This window comes from Canis aureus, chromosome 7, assembly GCF_053574225.1.
Source record: "Canis aureus isolate CA01 chromosome 7, VMU_Caureus_v.1.0, whole genome shotgun sequence".
NCBI classification, from domain to species: domain Eukaryota; kingdom Metazoa; phylum Chordata; class Mammalia; order Carnivora; family Canidae; genus Canis; species Canis aureus.
The window spans coordinates 58,880,933-58,898,622 of record NC_135617.1 but is presented as its reverse complement, the minus strand read 5'-3'; the positions used below and the strand labels follow the sequence as shown (position 1 = coordinate 58,898,622).

Sequence of the window (17,690 nt, the reverse complement as noted above, 5' to 3'; positions counted from 1 at the left end):
TTATAATAGTCACAGAGAGAGAGAGAGAGAGAGAGAGGGAGAAACAGGCTCCATGCACCGGGAGCCCGACGGGGATTCGATCCCGAGTCTCCAGGATCGCGCCCTGGGCCAAAGGCAGGCGCTAAACCACTGCGCCACCCAGGGATCCCACTCAGTTTCTTTCTTATTTGATGATAATGGGAATAGTGTCACCCAACAGGATTTTAGATTTGTTGATGAGCCATGGACATATAAACTTGGGCTAAATGTTGAGGTCAAAATCCTAATTAAGACTTACCAGGAAAAGTCAAGTAAGGCATTTGATTTTTTTTTTTTTTTAAGATTTTACTTATTTATTCATGAGCGACACACAGAGAGAGGTACAGACCCAGGCAGAGGGAGAAGCAGGCTCCATGCAGGGAGCCCAACGTGGGACTTGATCCCGGGTCTCCAGAATCAGGCCCTGGGCTGAAGGCAGCGCTAAACCACTGAGCCACCTGGGCTGCCTTGTGGTATTTGATTTTAAAGCATGTGAAAACCTGTATTTCAGAACACCTAAGAATCAACATGTCATGGTTAAGCCTCATAGTTGGTCATCAAAAACTATAGTGGCTTACTTAGGAGGTAGAAATAAATATATTCTCTGGGGAAAGACGTGAATTAACAGAGAAATAACTGTATTGAGGGAGGAAAGACACTGGCCAAACAAGCTTTTTTGTCGGGGGGGGGGGGGGGGAGGCCTTACTTTTTTTTCCTACTTTGGTGAAAGTTTACTTTCATAGTAGCACAAGTAGAGATTGTCTCTTATAAAACTACTGTAAAGATTTGATAATGGAATCCATTTAATTTATTACAATAATCTAAGTAACTTAACACCAGAGATATACTTACAGAAATGAAAGATAATAGGGCTCTAAGTGCATTATGTTTGCAGCGTATTTTATTTAAATAAAACTGGAGGTAGTTCTTCTAAAATGGAGTTGGAAGGGGGTATGGAGAAACAGTTAAAAGGCCCAGATCCATTTTCACAGAGCAAGTAAAAAAGGATGAATTTGAACCTGAGAGGCAATAAGTTGATAATGGCTCACCATGAGAAGAAAGATGATCCTTAAGAAAAATAGTGACATACAGGAATGTGATTGAAGAACAGATCCCACCTGCCAAAAAATAATTCAGGGGAATCATTTGAAGTCAAAAAAGATAAAAGAATCATTGTGTATAGAACTTGATCATGGCTAGAGGGTAAGAAGAAAGGACTTTCTGAATATGAAGTCCTGAGGAGCAACACACTTGTGATGGTAACCGAAACCCAATCTCATCTAAGAACTGCACGTAATGGAACCAAGCTGGACTCTTGCTATTTTTTCTCTTCTATTTTTCTTACCTTTCTAGTTTTGTTTTCTGTTTTTTTACAGTGACAGAGAGAGAGGGAGGGAGAGAGTCTTAAGCAGGCTCCACACCCAGCTCAAAGCCCCATGCAGGGCTCATTCTCATCATGACCTGAGCCAAAATCAAGAGTCAGACACTAAACCAACTGAGCCACACAGTTGCCCCTTACCTCTCTAGTTTTTTTTTTTTTAATTTTTATTTATTTATGATAGTCACACACAGAGAGAGAGAGAGAGAGGCAGAGACATAGGCAGAGGGAGAAGCAGGCTCCATGCACCGGGAGCCCGACGTGGGATTCGATCCCAGGTCTCCAAGATCGTGCCCTGGACCAAAAGCAGGCATTAAACCGCTGCGCCACCCAGGGATCCCCTCTCTAGTTTTTAATTTGAATTTCTCACACTGTGCAAAAGAGTTTTGTACTTTGTGAGATGGACTGGGAATATTATGATTTGCATTTCTCACCCTGATGGCAGGGTATAGAGAGGACAGATGGCTTAGGCCACCAACCCAGAGTCTAAAGTGAAATTTTAGGAACCCAGGCAGTGGGCATAGAATTGGACAACAATCTTTCTTCGTGCCTTGAAGGTAATATGAAAGCAGGTCAAAAAGTATGGCTACATTACTACGGAATCTTTAATTTTAGGGTGTTCTTAGATGTTTCATCACAGACTTCTATAAACTTCTACTACTTCTGCTACTGCCACAGGACAATTACTAACACCAAAATACCAAAAATTAGTTTCATTTTTCTTGACTCTGGGAAAATAAATTAGACACCTTTTAGAAATTACACTGGTGTCTTTAAGTAAATAGGATGTCATTTAGTAGATTGGTATTTTAATCAAACACAATGCATGCCACTTCAGACAGTGACATTCCTGGAAAGCAATTAGACAGATGCTCCATAAATGTGTTTCTGAAAGATCATGGGGCGAGTGTCAGCCCTTTTATGACAATACCTGAGAATGACCTGTGGGAATGCTAACATTTCATCTGTTGTTACGGCCATGCAAAGCATTATAGGTCCGCTGACAAAGGGAAAAAAGATGGTGTAGAATTTATTTATATACTTATTTATAAAGATTTTATTTATTTATTCATGAGAGACACAGAGAGACAGAGACATAGGCAGAGGGAGAAGCAGGCTCCAAACAGGGAACCCAATGTGGGACTGGATCTCTGATCATGACGTGAGCCAAAGGCAGATGCTCAACTACTGAGCCATCCAGGTATCCTGATCATGTAGAATTTAACAATAAAAAAATCAAAATGGATAAATATGTCTGAAAGCTTTGGGATATCTTAAATTATTGAACTAACTATCTTAAAAGTATATATTGCACTTGTGAAAATATTATATACTAAAAGATTCTTGATAAGCTTATTTATGTTTCTTGTATAATCATCTGTAAAACAGATGGAATAAACCTATTAAAGTCTTCACCTATTTTTTCATGTTCACTTTACATGAAATTCCTTTGGTCTTTTCTCATTGATTCGGTTCATGTGCCTCTGAAAGGGCAATGGAAGATACTGGCATAAAGAGGTGTGTATGACAATGGTTTTTAAGGAGCTCATGGAAAAGCACTAACTCCTCTTTTTCTTTCTACATGCAAAATTATTAACTGGAAAAAATTAGTCTAATTGATTAACATTTTATACAGAAAAGAATAAGTTAAAGAAAGCAATTTTCCCTTAAAAAGAAAAACAAAAACCTGATCTGGGCCTTATACATGACTCCATCCCAATGCCTTCTTTAATATCTACCCCTTTCTGCTGTCCCATATCACCAGGGTCCCACCACCCCTTTCATTTTAGGATTGGTGAACTTTTTCTGCAAAAAACCCAGATATTAAATATTTTAGGCTTTGCAGGCCATACAGTTGTTGTCCCAACTACATAGTTCTGCTGTTTTAGGTGAAGGCAGCTATAGACAAATGCAAAATCAGATTAATATAGCTGTGTACAACTTTATTTGTGGACCCTGACACTTGAATTTCATATCATGTTCATATAATATTATTCTTCTTTTAGTTTTTCCATCTATTTAATAATGCAAAAAATTGTTCATAACTTGTAGGTTATACAATTAGGCATCTGGCCAGATTTGGCCATTGGGCTGTAGTGGGACAGTTCCTGGTCTAGTGCAGTGCTGCTTCCTCAAGGGCTGGGTAGCGTTCACTCAATCACAGCCCAAAGGAAAAACTCTCTAAAGATGGTTCTGTTTATAAAGTTTTCCCAATGACACATTCAGAACTTTATTGATCAACACTATGTCCATGATTTTTTAAAAATATTTTATTAACTTATTCATAAGAGACACACAGAGAGGCAGAAATATAGGCAGAGGGAGAAGCCCTGCAGGGAACCTGATGCGGAATTCCACCCAGGACCGCAGGATACAACCTGAGCTGAAGGCAGCAGTTCAACCATTTAGCTGCCAGGCATCCCTGTCCATGATTTTCTAATGCACATTTGAGAGTTTGTCTCATTTTATCAGGTGGTCCACTGAAAACCATTTTAAGATTTTAGAGTGACTTTCTTACTTTTCATCAAGGAAAAGTATATATAAAATAATTTATAGAGGTTATAAGATGAAACCTGAATGGAAGAAGTATGGGCTATGTTCCTGGTTTGGGGGATTCAGTTCCTTTCCTAGATAAATAATTTGACTCTTTTACATCTCATTTTCTTTGTCTGGCAAGTCAGAATTGGCAGGTGTGGTTACTAAATGGTTATATTAAATATTAAAAGAGATGGAGGGGAAAGCATATGCCTGTGTCTTCCAGAGTAGCCACATTTTCAGAAAAAAAGTATGTTCTTTTGTATGCCATAATATACAACAGAAAAGATGAATACTTCTGAGTAGGAATAGGAATCTAGTGAGTGATTTGTTCTGAACATTTTGAGGTAGAAGAAAATCTAAACTCAAGAGTGAGATCATGCAAACTATAGCAGAAAATACACATATGAAAAATCTCATGGTTTTCCTATGTGCCTACTATTACCAGGAGAGGTTTGGTTTAGGGGTCTGTAAAAATGTTTTCTTCTGTTAAGTAAAACGCTCTGAGCCAAGACATCATCAGTTCCAGGCTCAGTTGGTTCCAGCTGAAAGTGTGAATGTTCACCAAGAGGATATTTTTGAAAGGAGACTGAAAATCTGCTGTGCCAGATACCTGAAACGATGTTAGGGTATTCAGTGGAAAATTTCATTTCCACATTATAAATAACTGTAGGATATTTTAAGGGATCCAAGACCAGTAACTTCCAAGAGCTGCTTATATTAGTTTCACTGAAATATAAAATGGAGGGAAGATGCCCAAGGAAGGCTATAAAAGCTAAATTACCGGACATGATTAATTAAAATAAATAACTCACCATTGATTAAATCGCCTTGAAAATCCCCAGTCAAGGTACCCAACCACTGAGGCCTGCATGTTTTACTATATCCTCCAAGTAAAACAAAGACAGGACAGAACAGAGGCAGAAAGAAAGGAAAATTCTCCAATATGATTACTTAAATTCAAAATGCTCTAGAATTTATTTGCAAAAGCCCCTCTGGTCGCCTGTATTTGAAATATTGACTTAGCATCCTCAGATTTTCTGGGAGTTCCCTGTTCTTGTGGACTTCCTGGGAGAAGGACAGCCTCCTATCACCACCCTAGGAGGGTAGTCACTGAATTCCTACCTCCCTTTGACCACGGATATAATCCAGTTCCTGTAACTTTTTCCCTGCTTTGCAGCCCCTACGCATTTAAAACCCAAACAAAACAAGTCAGAGGTCTTCGTTAGACAGTGGTACAACATGCCCCAAATAAAACCAAACCGAACCAAACCAAAATAAAGCAAGCAACCTTGGAGTGTGTGTGTGTGTGTGTGTGTGTGTGCATGTGTGCGTGTGTACCTGAGTGCCAGCATGTGGCTATGGGAGAGTGCATGTCCCAGTGTATGCGAGTAGGTGTGTAAGGTAGGAGAGTCATGGATGTGGTGTGGTCTCTCTCTCTCTCTCTTTTTTTTTTGGAGGGGTTACAGTTACGGCCGCTTGCGGCTGGGGAACACTCGACCCTGTGCGCACAGGCTGCGCGGCGGTGCCCAGGGTTAGAGCTCTCCCCTGTGACGGAAAAGATAATTAAAAATCGCACGCGCAGGAAACAGCTGCTGGGTTCCTCGCTGCGCGTCCAGTTCCTCCGATCAGGGGGGTTGTCTCGCATCCCCTGGCGCCGGGGCCGGAGGCCAGGAGGCCGGGGGCTAGGAGTGGGTTAGGGAGGGGGAGTCATCGCGCGGGGCGCCGAATGTGGCACGCGGGGTGGCAAGCGGCCGTGGGAAGGCCGAGGAGGCGGGAGGGGCGCGCGGAGGAGGCGCGCGTCTCTGGGTGGGGGGGTATTTTGGGGAGAGGCGGGAAGGTGGAGAGTAACCTGGGAGAGGGTGCGACGCAGGAGGGAGGCGTGGAGTAGGGAAGGGAGAAAGAGAAGGTGCAGAGGAAGCCCCGGGGAGGAAGGACCGAGCAGTGTCCCCTGAGCTCCGTAGTGACCCCCGCGAGGCCTCACGCCCGTGCACCCCAGCCCCCACCCGTCCGCCCGGCGGGTGGAGGCCCCTCTGTCGCGGGCGCCTCTCCTTGGAGGGCAAGCCTCTCGTCCCGTCACATGAGGACAGCCTCCACGTTCCCTGTGCGCTTGAAATGGGCTCCAGAGTCCGTGACTGGCCCCGGCCCCCCCCTCCCGCGCCCCGCGCCCCGCGCCCCCTCAGCCCTTCCAGGCACCTTCAGAGGCGCAGACGCGGGCGCCCACTGGGCGAGGGCACGCTGGGCTGGAAAACCGGCCGGGGAGGGTCGTGGCAGGTCGCTACCGGGGTGACAGAGGCATCCGCGCTGAGTGAGCAGTAAAAACGCCAATTAATGGGCACGTGAATTGTTTTAAATAAGATGGGGGTGGGGGGAATGAGTGATGACTCAACTATCTTTATTCCAGAATACTCCCAGGGCGAAGTGTTATAAGTTTTTTCATTTATTTCATAAAATCACTGATGATGGGTGTCAGCTACCCTGTTGGGAATCTTTGAGATTTTGGCAACTAGGATTGTTCTTGCAGACACGTTTTCGAGGTGTAAAGGGAGGTGTAAAGGAGTTTGACAGGAAGCAAGGAAGGTCGCAGTATACAGCAAGGAGGGGAAAGGGCCCTGTGTCCCCCTTTTGGGGGTGCAATGGCCTCAAGCGGATTTTCCGGCTTCTGCGGGCGCCGCACATTGTTTTATTTGTTTTGAAGGTTCCGAGTTTGAGGCTGGTCGGAGACACCCACGTGCTTCTGACTCTCATCAGCGTAATGATCGCCTTAGCCAGAGTCGTGTCTATATAAACCACAAAAACCTAATCATTAGAAATCCCAGCCTCCAAAAACCACATTTTAGGTAAAACTGCCGCTTTTTTTCCGCGCTCCTTCATCCTCTCGACCACAACTTTTTGGGGGATCCAAAGTCGCTTTTTAAACCCACATTGGGAAATGAATACATAAATAAATAGCCAATGAAGCATTTTGGATATTTTATTTTGTATTTTTATTCCTCCTCCCCCTCCCCCCCCGGGAGTGGTGGGGAAGAAAGTTAAGGTATTAGACTTAGTTTTAGATGCAGAATAGACTTAATAAAAGATTGAAATTCATGGAAAACTGCTGGGGTTTTTCCTCAGCAAGGTTTTTGCAACTAATTTTAATCATCCAACTGACAGTTTTCCGGTCCTTAAAAAGAAAAGAAAAAAAAAGAGAGAGAGAGAGAGAAAGAAAAAAAAAAACCCCAAAAAACTCATCCTTGTTCTCTAGGAACGACAAGTTTGAATATAGAAAGAAAAAGTGTCCAGCCAACCACTTGAGTTTCTAAAAACTATTTGACGAGTGTCCTCTCCACCCCAATTTTTTGTGTCACTTAAGACAAAAAAGCACCCAAACTCTGCAAAATCATTTTTTCCCCCCCTGGGAGCCGCTCCGGCAGAGGTGGGGGGTGGGGTGGGGGAAGGGTGAAGAGTGCCGAGAAGTCAGCACAGCCGCTCAAGAATTTTCCTTCCTCCTCTCCTGAAGTTACAACGAAAAATAACGACAGTCAGTCCAGCCCGCGGCTCTCTGGCGTCTCGGCTTCAGCCCGTGCGACCAAGAGGGGGTTCCTCGTCCTGGGTCGGGGAGCAGCGAGAGGACCGATCAGGCGAGATTCCCCTCCGCCGGGGCCGCCTCTCCGGCTGCGGAAGCTGCGCGCTGCGCCCCGGCTCCCGCTCTGGCCGGCGGGCGGCGGCAGCGGCTGCGCCTCACCCCGGCTCGAGGTCCGCTGCCCGCGACTCCCCTCCAGGCACCTGGACGCGCGAGGGTCAGGGGCGCTGTGCACAGAGCAGGAGGCAGTGGATGCAAGGAGGTGGCCGGGAGAAGGCCAGAAGAGGAGACAGGAGAGGAAGGAGCGGAGCCGGGGAGCCGGGCTGGCAGCCGCCGCGGCAGGAATCTGAGCGCGCGGCGGGCGCGGGGGGAGCGGAGGCCGCGGCGGAGGCGGCGGAGGCGGCGGAGGCGGCGGCGCGGGAGGGCGGGCGCGGACGCGGACGCGGACGCCTGCAGCTGGGGAGCTGCGCGCGCGGCGCGGCGGTGGCGGGCAGCGCGCGGCCACGCCGGCCCGGGGCTGGACTGCTGAGCCCACCGCGATCCACCACCGGACTCCACCTGGGAGGGGGCGCCAGCGCACCCAGGACGCGGCGCCCCAAGGGACCCCGCGCCGCGCTGCAACCTGAAGCCCCCGCCGCCCCAGGCCGCACGCATCCCCGCGCCGGTTCTCAGCTGCCACCGCGGGCGTTCCGAAGGCTCCGGCAAGATCTGTGCCCCCGGGTCTCCCCGCCCGCCCACCCGCCCACCCGACTGCTCCGCATCGCCGCCGCTGGCCCCCGTCAGACTACTCCCCGGCAGTCGGCTTCATCGAACTTGATTTCTCACCTCCTCGGCCCCATCACCTCCATCCCCTTTCCCCCCGTCTCGCCTCCACCCCCCCAATTTCCTCCTCCTCGCCCCTCATTTCCACCCTCCTCCCCCTCCCCCGGCCACTTCGCTAACTTGTGGCTGTTGTGATGCGTATTCCCGTAGATCCGAGCACCAGCCGGCGCTTCAGCCCTCCCTCCAGCAGCCTGCAGCCCGGCAAGATGAGCGACGTGAGCCCGGTGGTGGCTGCGCAACAGCAGCAGCAGCAGCAACAGCAGCAGCAGCAGCAGCAACAGCAGCAGCAGCAGGAGGCGGCGGCGGCGGCGGCGGCGGCGGCGGCGGCAGCGGCGGCCGCGGTGCCCCGGTTGCGGCCGCCGCACGACAACCGCACCATGGTCGAGATCATCGCTGACCACCCGGCCGAGCTCGTCCGCACCGACAGCCCCAACTTCCTGTGCTCTGTGCTGCCCTCGCACTGGCGCTGCAACAAGACCCTGCCCGTGGCCTTCAAGGTGAGCAGCTGCGGCCGCCCCCCGCCCCCGGCCGGGCGCCGCGGGACCTGCCCGCCAGCGTCTCCGTGCCCGCGGGGGGCCGGGGCCCTCGGCCGCCCACCTCGGGGGCTCTCCCCCGAGGGCCGCCCCCACTGGCCCTCTGCCCCCGGATCCCTCGGCGGGTCGGGGGTGATGGCCCCGCGCAGATCCTTCCCTCTCCCACCTGTGCCCGCGGCCAGCGCTCAGCCCCTGGCCCCTGGAGCCGTTCACTACCCCGGGGCCCCGGCGACGTCCCAACCCGCTCCCCCGAGCCGTGCCCCCTCCCCCAGGAGCCCCTCGGTGCCGCTCCGGGCGCCGCCCCCCGCCCCCACTCCCCGGGGCTGGGAGCCCCGGCCTCCTGCCCCCGACCGCGCGCCCCGGGCGCAGGGCTCACCCGCCGGCGGCGCAGCGCGGGCTGCCGGCGCCGCCCCTCCCCGGGGTCCCGCGCGCTCCCACGCTCGCCCCGCGGCGCAGACGCCCCTCCGCCCGGCTTGGCGCCCCTGCCCCTGCCCCTGCCGCGGGCGCCTCGGCGGCCCGGCCTCTCCCGGCTCTGGGGGGCCAGCGTTCGTGGGGTGCCGGCGCCGCGCGCTAGCGTCCGGGGCGGGGCGCCGGGTGCCGGCTGTGGCGCGCGGGCCGCGGGACCGGCGTCCGAGAGGGTCCCGGGCAAATCGGGGGGCTCCGGGAGGCCTGAGGGTGACACAGGACCGGGGCGCTCGGGGGGCGCGCAGCCCCGCGCCGTGCCCGTTAGCGGGAGGAAGGCGGGGCCGCCAGGTCGCCGCGCGCCCCGAGGCGGGGGAGCCCCGGAGCCCCGGAGCCCCGGGCGCTGGACCCTCGGTGCGGGGAGGTGGCCGGCGGGGGGGCGGGGGCGGGGGCGGGGGCGCCTCCGGGAGCTGGCCCCGGCCCCCCGCCTCACCCCACCTGGGAGGGATAAGGGAAACCCGGGGGATGCCTTGGCACCGCCGCCTTGAAAAAGGAGGTGAAAGTTTGCGGATTTCTCTTCTGGGGACTTTTAAGGGACTTGAGTCCCAGAGGGCCCTCCTGCTTCTGAAAGGTCGTGGGGGGCCGCGGTCCGGGGCCTGGGCGTGGAGGAGCGACCCCGAGGCCTGAGAGCGCTCCCCGCGCCCCGCGGCCTCCTCCGCCCGCCGCGGCCCGTTAGCTGCAGGGCGGGCGTGGGCGGCGGGCGGTAGCCGCGGCCTGGGCAGGTTCGGGGGGGCAGGGTCCCGAGCCCCTCGCGGTCCCCGGCGGCTCTCCAGGACGCGGGCCGGCTTTCCCGGGCGGCCCTCGCCAGGGGGAGGCGCGGAGCCCCCGGCCGGCGCGCGCTGGGCTGATGGGGAACCGGTTCCCGGGGCAGTTCACACTCGCGGGACTGGGCGCCCGGGGTGGAGCGGGCGGCGGGCCAGACTGGGAAAGGAGCCTCGCCCGGCCTGGCCGTGGCCTCTGGACTTGGGAAAGGTGGGCCTGGGTCCCCTGGGATCTGGGATCTGTGGACAGCAGGGTTAGCGAGGCCTGGCCAGGTTGGGGGGCGGGAGGAGGGGGGGATCGTGCCAGGGCCTCCACCGTGGACCTTGTGGCCACACACCCGCAGGCCCCTGGCGGTCCCCTGTTGTGGATCGCCCCCCACCCCACGCACCGGTTCAGATTCAGTGTGTGGGTGGGGTGGAAAGAGAGAGGCGTCCAGGTCATTTAGAGCCGGTTATCTAGCTGGGTCTTCTATCAGAAGAGAAGTCAGAATGAATTGTGGAGGAAAGGGGATGTTGCATTCTGGGCAGGTTTCATTTTGCAGTTGGTTCAAGAAGTGTGTGTGTGTGTGTGTGTGTGTGTGTGTATTTTTTAACCGTCCCATTTCTCCTTTTATAAACCACCCATTTTGTAGGTTAACGCTTTCCTCCTTGAAATGCGAAAAGTTCAGAATGTATGTGAATTAGAGAAATTCGCATTTCCACACCAGAGATATCTTTTATGATGTTAATCATCCGCAGGCCCAGAATGTTCTAATTCGCCTTCAGCAAGGAGTGGAAATTTGTCCCCCCCCCCAAAAAAAAAAACCCCTTAAATCACCAACAAAAAACCTGGATGAAAACAGCAAATACAAATACCTAGGTATTTTTGTCTATAAAAATGCCACGTCAAGCATTCCAAGTTAGGATGTATGGAAATAGAAGGGTGGGTGCCTACATTTTAAAAGATACCATTTAGATGTTTGGTATTCTACATTCTGTTTTCTTCGGCTGAATAGACGTGCTGAAGATATAACTGTTTTGAACTATTCTCCTGTATTTCTGGTGCTGAGTCGATTTTGAGCCTTGTTATTTTGGATAGAAATGATCTTTTTGGTGTAAAGATAGAATGCAGTGCCTTTTGAGCTATTCTCAGATATTTTGGTTATCTTTAGGTTTTCTCACTACTGCCCTTTTAAAATTATTTTGAAAGTGAATTGTTTTCTTTTAATCATCCTTATTGTTAATTACAGAGCAGCTTTACTTTTAACCAGTAAACAAAACCATACATGGCCATGTTAAATTAAGTATTTTCATTCATATTAATTGAAAAAATAAATTGAGTTAATTTAAGACTTGATTTGCTGTGTTCCCCCACCCCCATACCTGTATTTAAGAAAATTCAGACAGATGGTGATAGCTGAGGTCCACTCAGTGTGTAAGTTTTGTCTCTGCTGAAAAAGATGTGTAGAGATTTGGAACATCCAGATTTTGACAACATTTTTTATTGTTTTCATCTGAATGTTAGTAAAAACAATCTCTCTTTACCTTTCTTTTGAGATAAAAGCCTGAGCTCGGTAGACTTTCTACACCCTTGTAACATAATCAAATACATATGCATTGAAGAAATAATATGAAAAAGTCTCAGTTTTAGAAGTGGTGACCACAATTTGGCTATCGTATTTAGAGCTATGTACAAAGTAAGTTATAGTGTTGTTGGGTGGATAATAGATAGGTAAATATATTTAAAAACACAAACCCAGAGAAATTAATTGTGGAGAAATCTGGGATTCAAATCAATACAATATTTATTGGGCCCATATTTTATGTCTGTGACACTGAACTCAGCATTGTAAAGAATCAGAAGTGAATTCAATATATGGTGTTTTGATGTGTTAATTTAAAATAATACCTCAAAATGATATTGACAACGTATTATACTAAGACGTAAGTGACAAATTAGTGTTGCTCATCTGATCTTGTTTTGGGATTATCCAAGAATACTTATAAATTGCTTATACTCCGCATTTAAAAATGCAAAAACAACTAGTATGTTTTAAAATATGCAAAGTTATTTTATTAGTATTATATTTTTAACAAGGTTCTGCAGTTTTGTAATGTTCAGTCCTTCCAGGTGTCAAGGAAATGGAAATAAATATTTTTAACATTTCTTTCAGGTGTATGTCGCTGAAAGCTTAAAATAGTTAAAGGATACTATTAGAGGATCCCCATGCCCTTTCTGTCCTAGATAGTTCTAGTGACCAAAAAAAAAAAAAAAAAAAAAAACGATTTGCAAATTTGGTTCATTAGTTAATAGTCTAGTAGAAATAGGGAGAGAATATGTCAACTTTGCATCCAGTAGCACCCTTATAGTTAGGGGTCTGTCAGCATTTCCACCATGAAGCCTGGTGTTCGGGGTTTATAACTCAGTTGCTTTAAATAGCTTCAAGCTGAAAGAAACGCTATGCAGAAATTTTAAGTCCAGATGTATATTTTAAAACTAAAAGTGGTGCAAGGCTATTGTGCTGTTTTAGGTTAGAGAACACTGGACTATATATTTACTCGTATCATATGTTTTTCTGGCAATGTTAAAGAAAGAAAACACATTTTTAGATATGTGATCTATTACTCATAGTTAATTCTGTATGTTTAATGATACCTTTCAGTATTTGTCATAAGTAGGGTTTCAAAATGATAGAGCAGTTCTTATTTGAAAATAATTTTTCAACATCATTGGCCATTTTTCTCTTCAAAAAACAAGGATGCGACTATATTTGACATTAGTGAGTTTTATTTTCCTAACATATGTAGTAATCAGGTTTTGTGTTTGTGTCTTTTTGAAGGCAATTATACCTAAACAAAGGAAAATGGATTATTAAACCTATTAAAACTTTATTAAGCCTGCTATGAATTTTTATGCAAAATTATGTAAATCACAATAGATTTCAAGTTGTGTGAGGACAGATACATTTATGTGTTATGCCTCTATGTGTAAAAAAAATTAAAGTTAAAAATTTTAGCATTGAATATATAAAAGGTAGTTGAAACACAGAATTTTAGGTGGAAAATAAATATTTTAAAAATTTTATGAAAAACGTCTATTTGGAAACAGGCATGGTTAAGATATCTCTCATTATGTTCTCCCATTTGGCATTGCTGTTTGTCTCCTCTCAAAATTCCAGAACATCCATTGTTAGATGATCTAAACCAGCTTGATACATGGCACGTAAATTCCTGGCTTGTATTGAAATAATTTCCATCAAATTATTTTTTGACATATATTTTTAAAATTGTAAAATGGTATTTTATATTGTGTTTATTTTTTTCTCTACGATTCGGTTGGGTTTTCCTAAATTCTAGGTTAAATTCTAAAAGTTAGCTGTGACTTTTGTGAAAACTTTTAATAGTTTACTTGAAGTCATCTTTAAATAATTGCTGTAGGAATACAATTTCCCCTTTTTGCAATTGTGCCCTTGCATCTTTTTATTCCAAAAAAAGATTTGATCAGATTTTATCTTGAAAAGGAATTATATTTCACTTTTGCTGCAAGTACAATGTGCCAAATGATATTGGTCTGGAAGAGTAATTGATTGGTTAAAATTAGACTTCTGTCCATGGAAATGTCAAAGGCAATTTTAAATTCCATACAATAAGACCACAAAAACAATTTTAAGGGTCTGAGCTAAATCTGTATTGCTGCTCTTTTAGAGTAATTCACAGATTTAGTCATAAGGAGTCTCATACAAAATTTCAGTAGTTTCTAAGGGTTAAGTATCCTTTTACTTAATTTTGCACAAGCTGTGTATCATGTGATTTAAATGCTAGTTCTAGTGAGGTGCGCTAATAAATAAAGGAACCTCTTTCTCTGTTCTGAAATGTTAGAACACAAAATTACTTCCCTCTTCTCCATGAATTTTCTTGAATTGGTAGACTTTATATTCTAAAAACAATTTGGAAATGTAATTGTTAAGGTTTCATCACAAACCATTCTTTGCAGAACGGAACTTTTGTGTTGGGTAGTATGGAAACAAATTTTAATGTGTGCTTACTCCTAACTAGTTAAACAGCGATTTTTGACTGCTCTCTACCCTTTAAAATGTTTTCCATTGCTTGGGTTTGGTACAGACGAAATGTGTAAAAATTTCTTGATTCTTTTGGTTTTCCTTTAGATAAACACAGTTGCGAATCTCCAAGGAAAACTTTTTAGCTTCAGAGATCTACTTTTTAAAAAAACTCTCTGACATATAATTATACTTCTGATTGATATAAAGTCAAATACAGTACTCCCTCTTTTCTTTTCCTCAGAAAAACATTAGGCATCTGATTTGGTAGAGTGAACAGTAGAAAAAAACCAATATGTTTAGCCATTAAAAATAGAGTTCAGCCATAACAGGAAAAGTTGTCACCACATTGTGTGAGCATTTCATTTTTAGGCCAAGTTCTAAGCCTCCTAGAACACTCACACAATTTGTGATTACCTATTTGTTTTGTTATTAAGTGTAATACATAAAGCATACCAATATTTAACATGGTCATTATTCTGCTGCTTAAGCAAAGAAAAGTAGATTTGTGTATTTCACTCTTAGGGATCTTTTCTTTCATATTTTCCCATATTGAATCAATTTTCCTTTTCTTCTAACTAAAAAAAAAAATCCATTATGTTAAAAATATGCAGTAAAATAATAATGTCCCAGAACTCTTGAAAATCTTTATATTGGGGCAGATTTCTTTATTTTTTTTTTTTAAATTTAGCCAGACAGAAGTGAAACCCATCAGCAGTCATTCTTTTATCTCTCAGCAACACCAAAAAACATCTCAAGACATGAAGTAAAGAATTACATGTCCAATTGAACCCTTTCAGGATGCTAAGTCAAAGCCCATGTTTAGCACACAGCAGACTTGGAACCGAGGTCAGCCGCCTCATCTTACAAAAAGTACATCATTGTAATTACCCTCTACTTACACAATATCTTCTATGTAATACAGACTTAAAAAAAATTATTTCCAATTTATATTGGAAAACTGTGGTTCCTGGAGATAAGTTATTTGCGTGACATCATAGCAGATGTAAAAGAGAGGTGGGAAAAAAGAGAGGCCTCTTGATTTTTGGTACATTCATTTTCTTCTGAGCAGTACAAACTTTTCTGCCTTCATTAATATGCTTACTGGTTCCATCTTTACTTTGACATCAGAAGCCACACGGCAGGTGCCAAAACACAATATGCTGAGTGTAAAAAATGTCAAGCTTTCAGATGCATACTGGCCAAACATGGTCAATTATTTCAATATTTTCAAATGTTCACTTTGTTAGCCTTGTGAATTTGAAAAATCGAAAATTGCTCCATTAAGAGACTATTCAGGCAGCCCCTCAAGGCACTAGATCAAGTATGCAAGGAGGAAATCATGGTCTCAAGGGTTTTGCGCTTGGCCTGGAAGACTTCTCAGATTGAATCGAATAACCAGTAGGATAGTCAGCGGTCCTCTATTCTCTGGGACAGAAAAAGTTATCAGAAAACTAGTTTGGTGCAAGAGCATGTTTCTGTTACCGAGAGATGCTGACTCAGCCTTTAACTGGTTTCTCTGTCTTGGAGTTTCAGCTGGTAGCCTCACAGACTATTGGCTGTGGGAGATGATGCTCTTTATGGAGCTCTTTCATCAATTTCTTTCAGAATTATTTATCACACACCATGGGCTAGGTGCTGTTTGAGTGCTGGGCATATGGTGGTGAGCAAGACCAGTGACGGCCTTTCTCTCATGTAGTTTCCAATATAATTTAGTCTCCTAGGAATGAGTCTTATAACTTTGGGCTAGTGGATCAAAAGGAGTAGATAGATCACTAATATATATACACGTGGAAATGAGGATCATTTGAGTACAGCAGGGTGCTGTGGAAATGGGTTCTGTAGGGAAGGGAGGGTGTAGGATTTTAAGCTGAATAACAATGGGCTGAAGAAGTCATGGCATGGCATTGAGAAACAGACTAAGAGAAAAAGCAAGGGCGGAAAAAAAATATCAGCAAGTTTTTTTGTGTGTGGTTGGTTGTCTGCATGGAACAGAGGGTCTTAGTAGAGGTGTGCTGGGGTGTGGGTCATGAGTGGGGAAAACTCAGCCCCAAAGCATACATATAGTTACAGCGTCTGTTTTATCACACTGTAAAAACTTGCTTTAATGAGAGTAGGTACAAATTGTATTGGGAGCATGGAATCAAATGCTTAGGTTTGCCTTGTGGAAATCTCGACAAAGGAGAGAGCAGTACTAGGCATAGGAGAAGGATCTGTGGGATATTTGCCAGATAGGCAAGTGCATGTGGGTGTTATTATCAGAGAGGTGATGGGCTACTGTAGCTGGAACCATTGCTTAGTCACCACCAGGGCATCTGGAAGTTGAATGAGAAAGAGATGGAAATAATCTGAATATAGGATCGTGGAAGTTAGTTGGGAAAAAGGATATTATCAAGGAACAGGGGCTTGGTAATGGATTAAGAATAGTACGTCTATGTGACAGAGCAGCCTGTGCACCAACGTTCCCTTACCAGCCTTGTCATTAAACAGAGGTGCCCATTTGCAAGTCAGCTGACCTCTGTTAAAAGTGTGATCCTAGCCTTGGAGCAGTGAAAATGTTTGTGGACCTCAGAGACTGATTATCTGGATCCTTACTTGACTGAGTTAATCTGCTGCAGGTCAGCTGTTGAAGAGTAAGGAGGCAACTGTGTCATTTCAAGATGGCAGATGGGCCAAGACAGAATAAAGTTTGGCCAAGTTTGGCCAAGTATTTTTTTTTTTAATCTATGCCACTCATTTGTAGGTGACCGTTTTCAGCTTGTTATGTACCTTTATTCTGCACCTAAACCTCCAGTTTCTTGATGGCTTTGTTCATATCCCACCGCAGAGTGGGCATTAAGTAATTATTGCAGTGTGATTGAAAACCGAATATATAGCCCAAAGGAAGGGGATGAAATATAGTGCTGGATACCACACCGTATTGTCAGCAACTCTAAGATTTCACCTAAGTGTCTTCTCCTGTAGAGCCGACCAGACTTTCTTTTTTTCAGCCTGTGATCTGGATGAGACCACACCTCAGGGCTCTCCAGGCTGCAGACAGGCGGTGCCTTAATATGTACGATGCAATCTGCAGATGGGGCGTCAGCCTTCCCTTTGTGGCATAATTCCTATGGACAACCTAACATGGGGATTTAATAAAAATGTACATGTATTCTGCAAAGAATCCAACAACAAATGAAGGAAACTTTTGCCTGCCTTTGAAATGGGTGGACCCTGCAACATTGGTCTGTTTGAAGTGGCATCCTGACCCATATGCAAAGCGTTCCTTCCTATGTGCCATTACTGCTCTAGAGCACTAAATCCTGATAAGACACATCCTTTACAGTGGGAATATATTCTTAGTTTTTAAGCTTTTCTGATGTGCCATTATTGCTGCTGTGTTTCCTGTTTTATGTAGGTGGTAGCCCTGGGAGAGGTACCAGATGGGACTGTGGTTACTGTCATGGCGGGTAACGATGAAAATTATTCTGCTGAGCTCCGAAATGCCTCTGCTGTTATGAAAAACCAAGTAGCAAGGTTCAACGATCTGAGATTTGTGGGCCGGAGTGGAAGAGGTAGGTCTCTTGATTTTTAATATTG

At 46.1% G+C, this 17,690-nt stretch overlaps 1 protein-coding gene across 13 annotated transcripts in view; it reads left to right on the top strand.

The window, feature by feature from the left end:
• RUNX2 (RUNX family transcription factor 2) overlaps window positions 1-17,690 on the top strand; it is a 326,623-nt gene that overhangs the window by 87,641 nt on the left and 221,292 nt on the right. For all 13 annotated transcript variants that reach the window (XR_013383457.1, XR_013383458.1, XR_013383456.1 and 10 more), the window contains exons 3-4: window positions 8,469-8,815; window positions 17,509-17,665. Coding sequence is in view for 10 of the 13 variants with exons in the window: in XM_077903809.1 (XP_077759935.1) it covers window positions 8,469-8,815; window positions 17,509-17,665 (504 nt within the window). In the remaining 3 variants the exon portion in view is untranslated. The remainder of the gene's footprint in view (window positions 1-8,468; window positions 8,816-17,508; window positions 17,666-17,690) is intronic.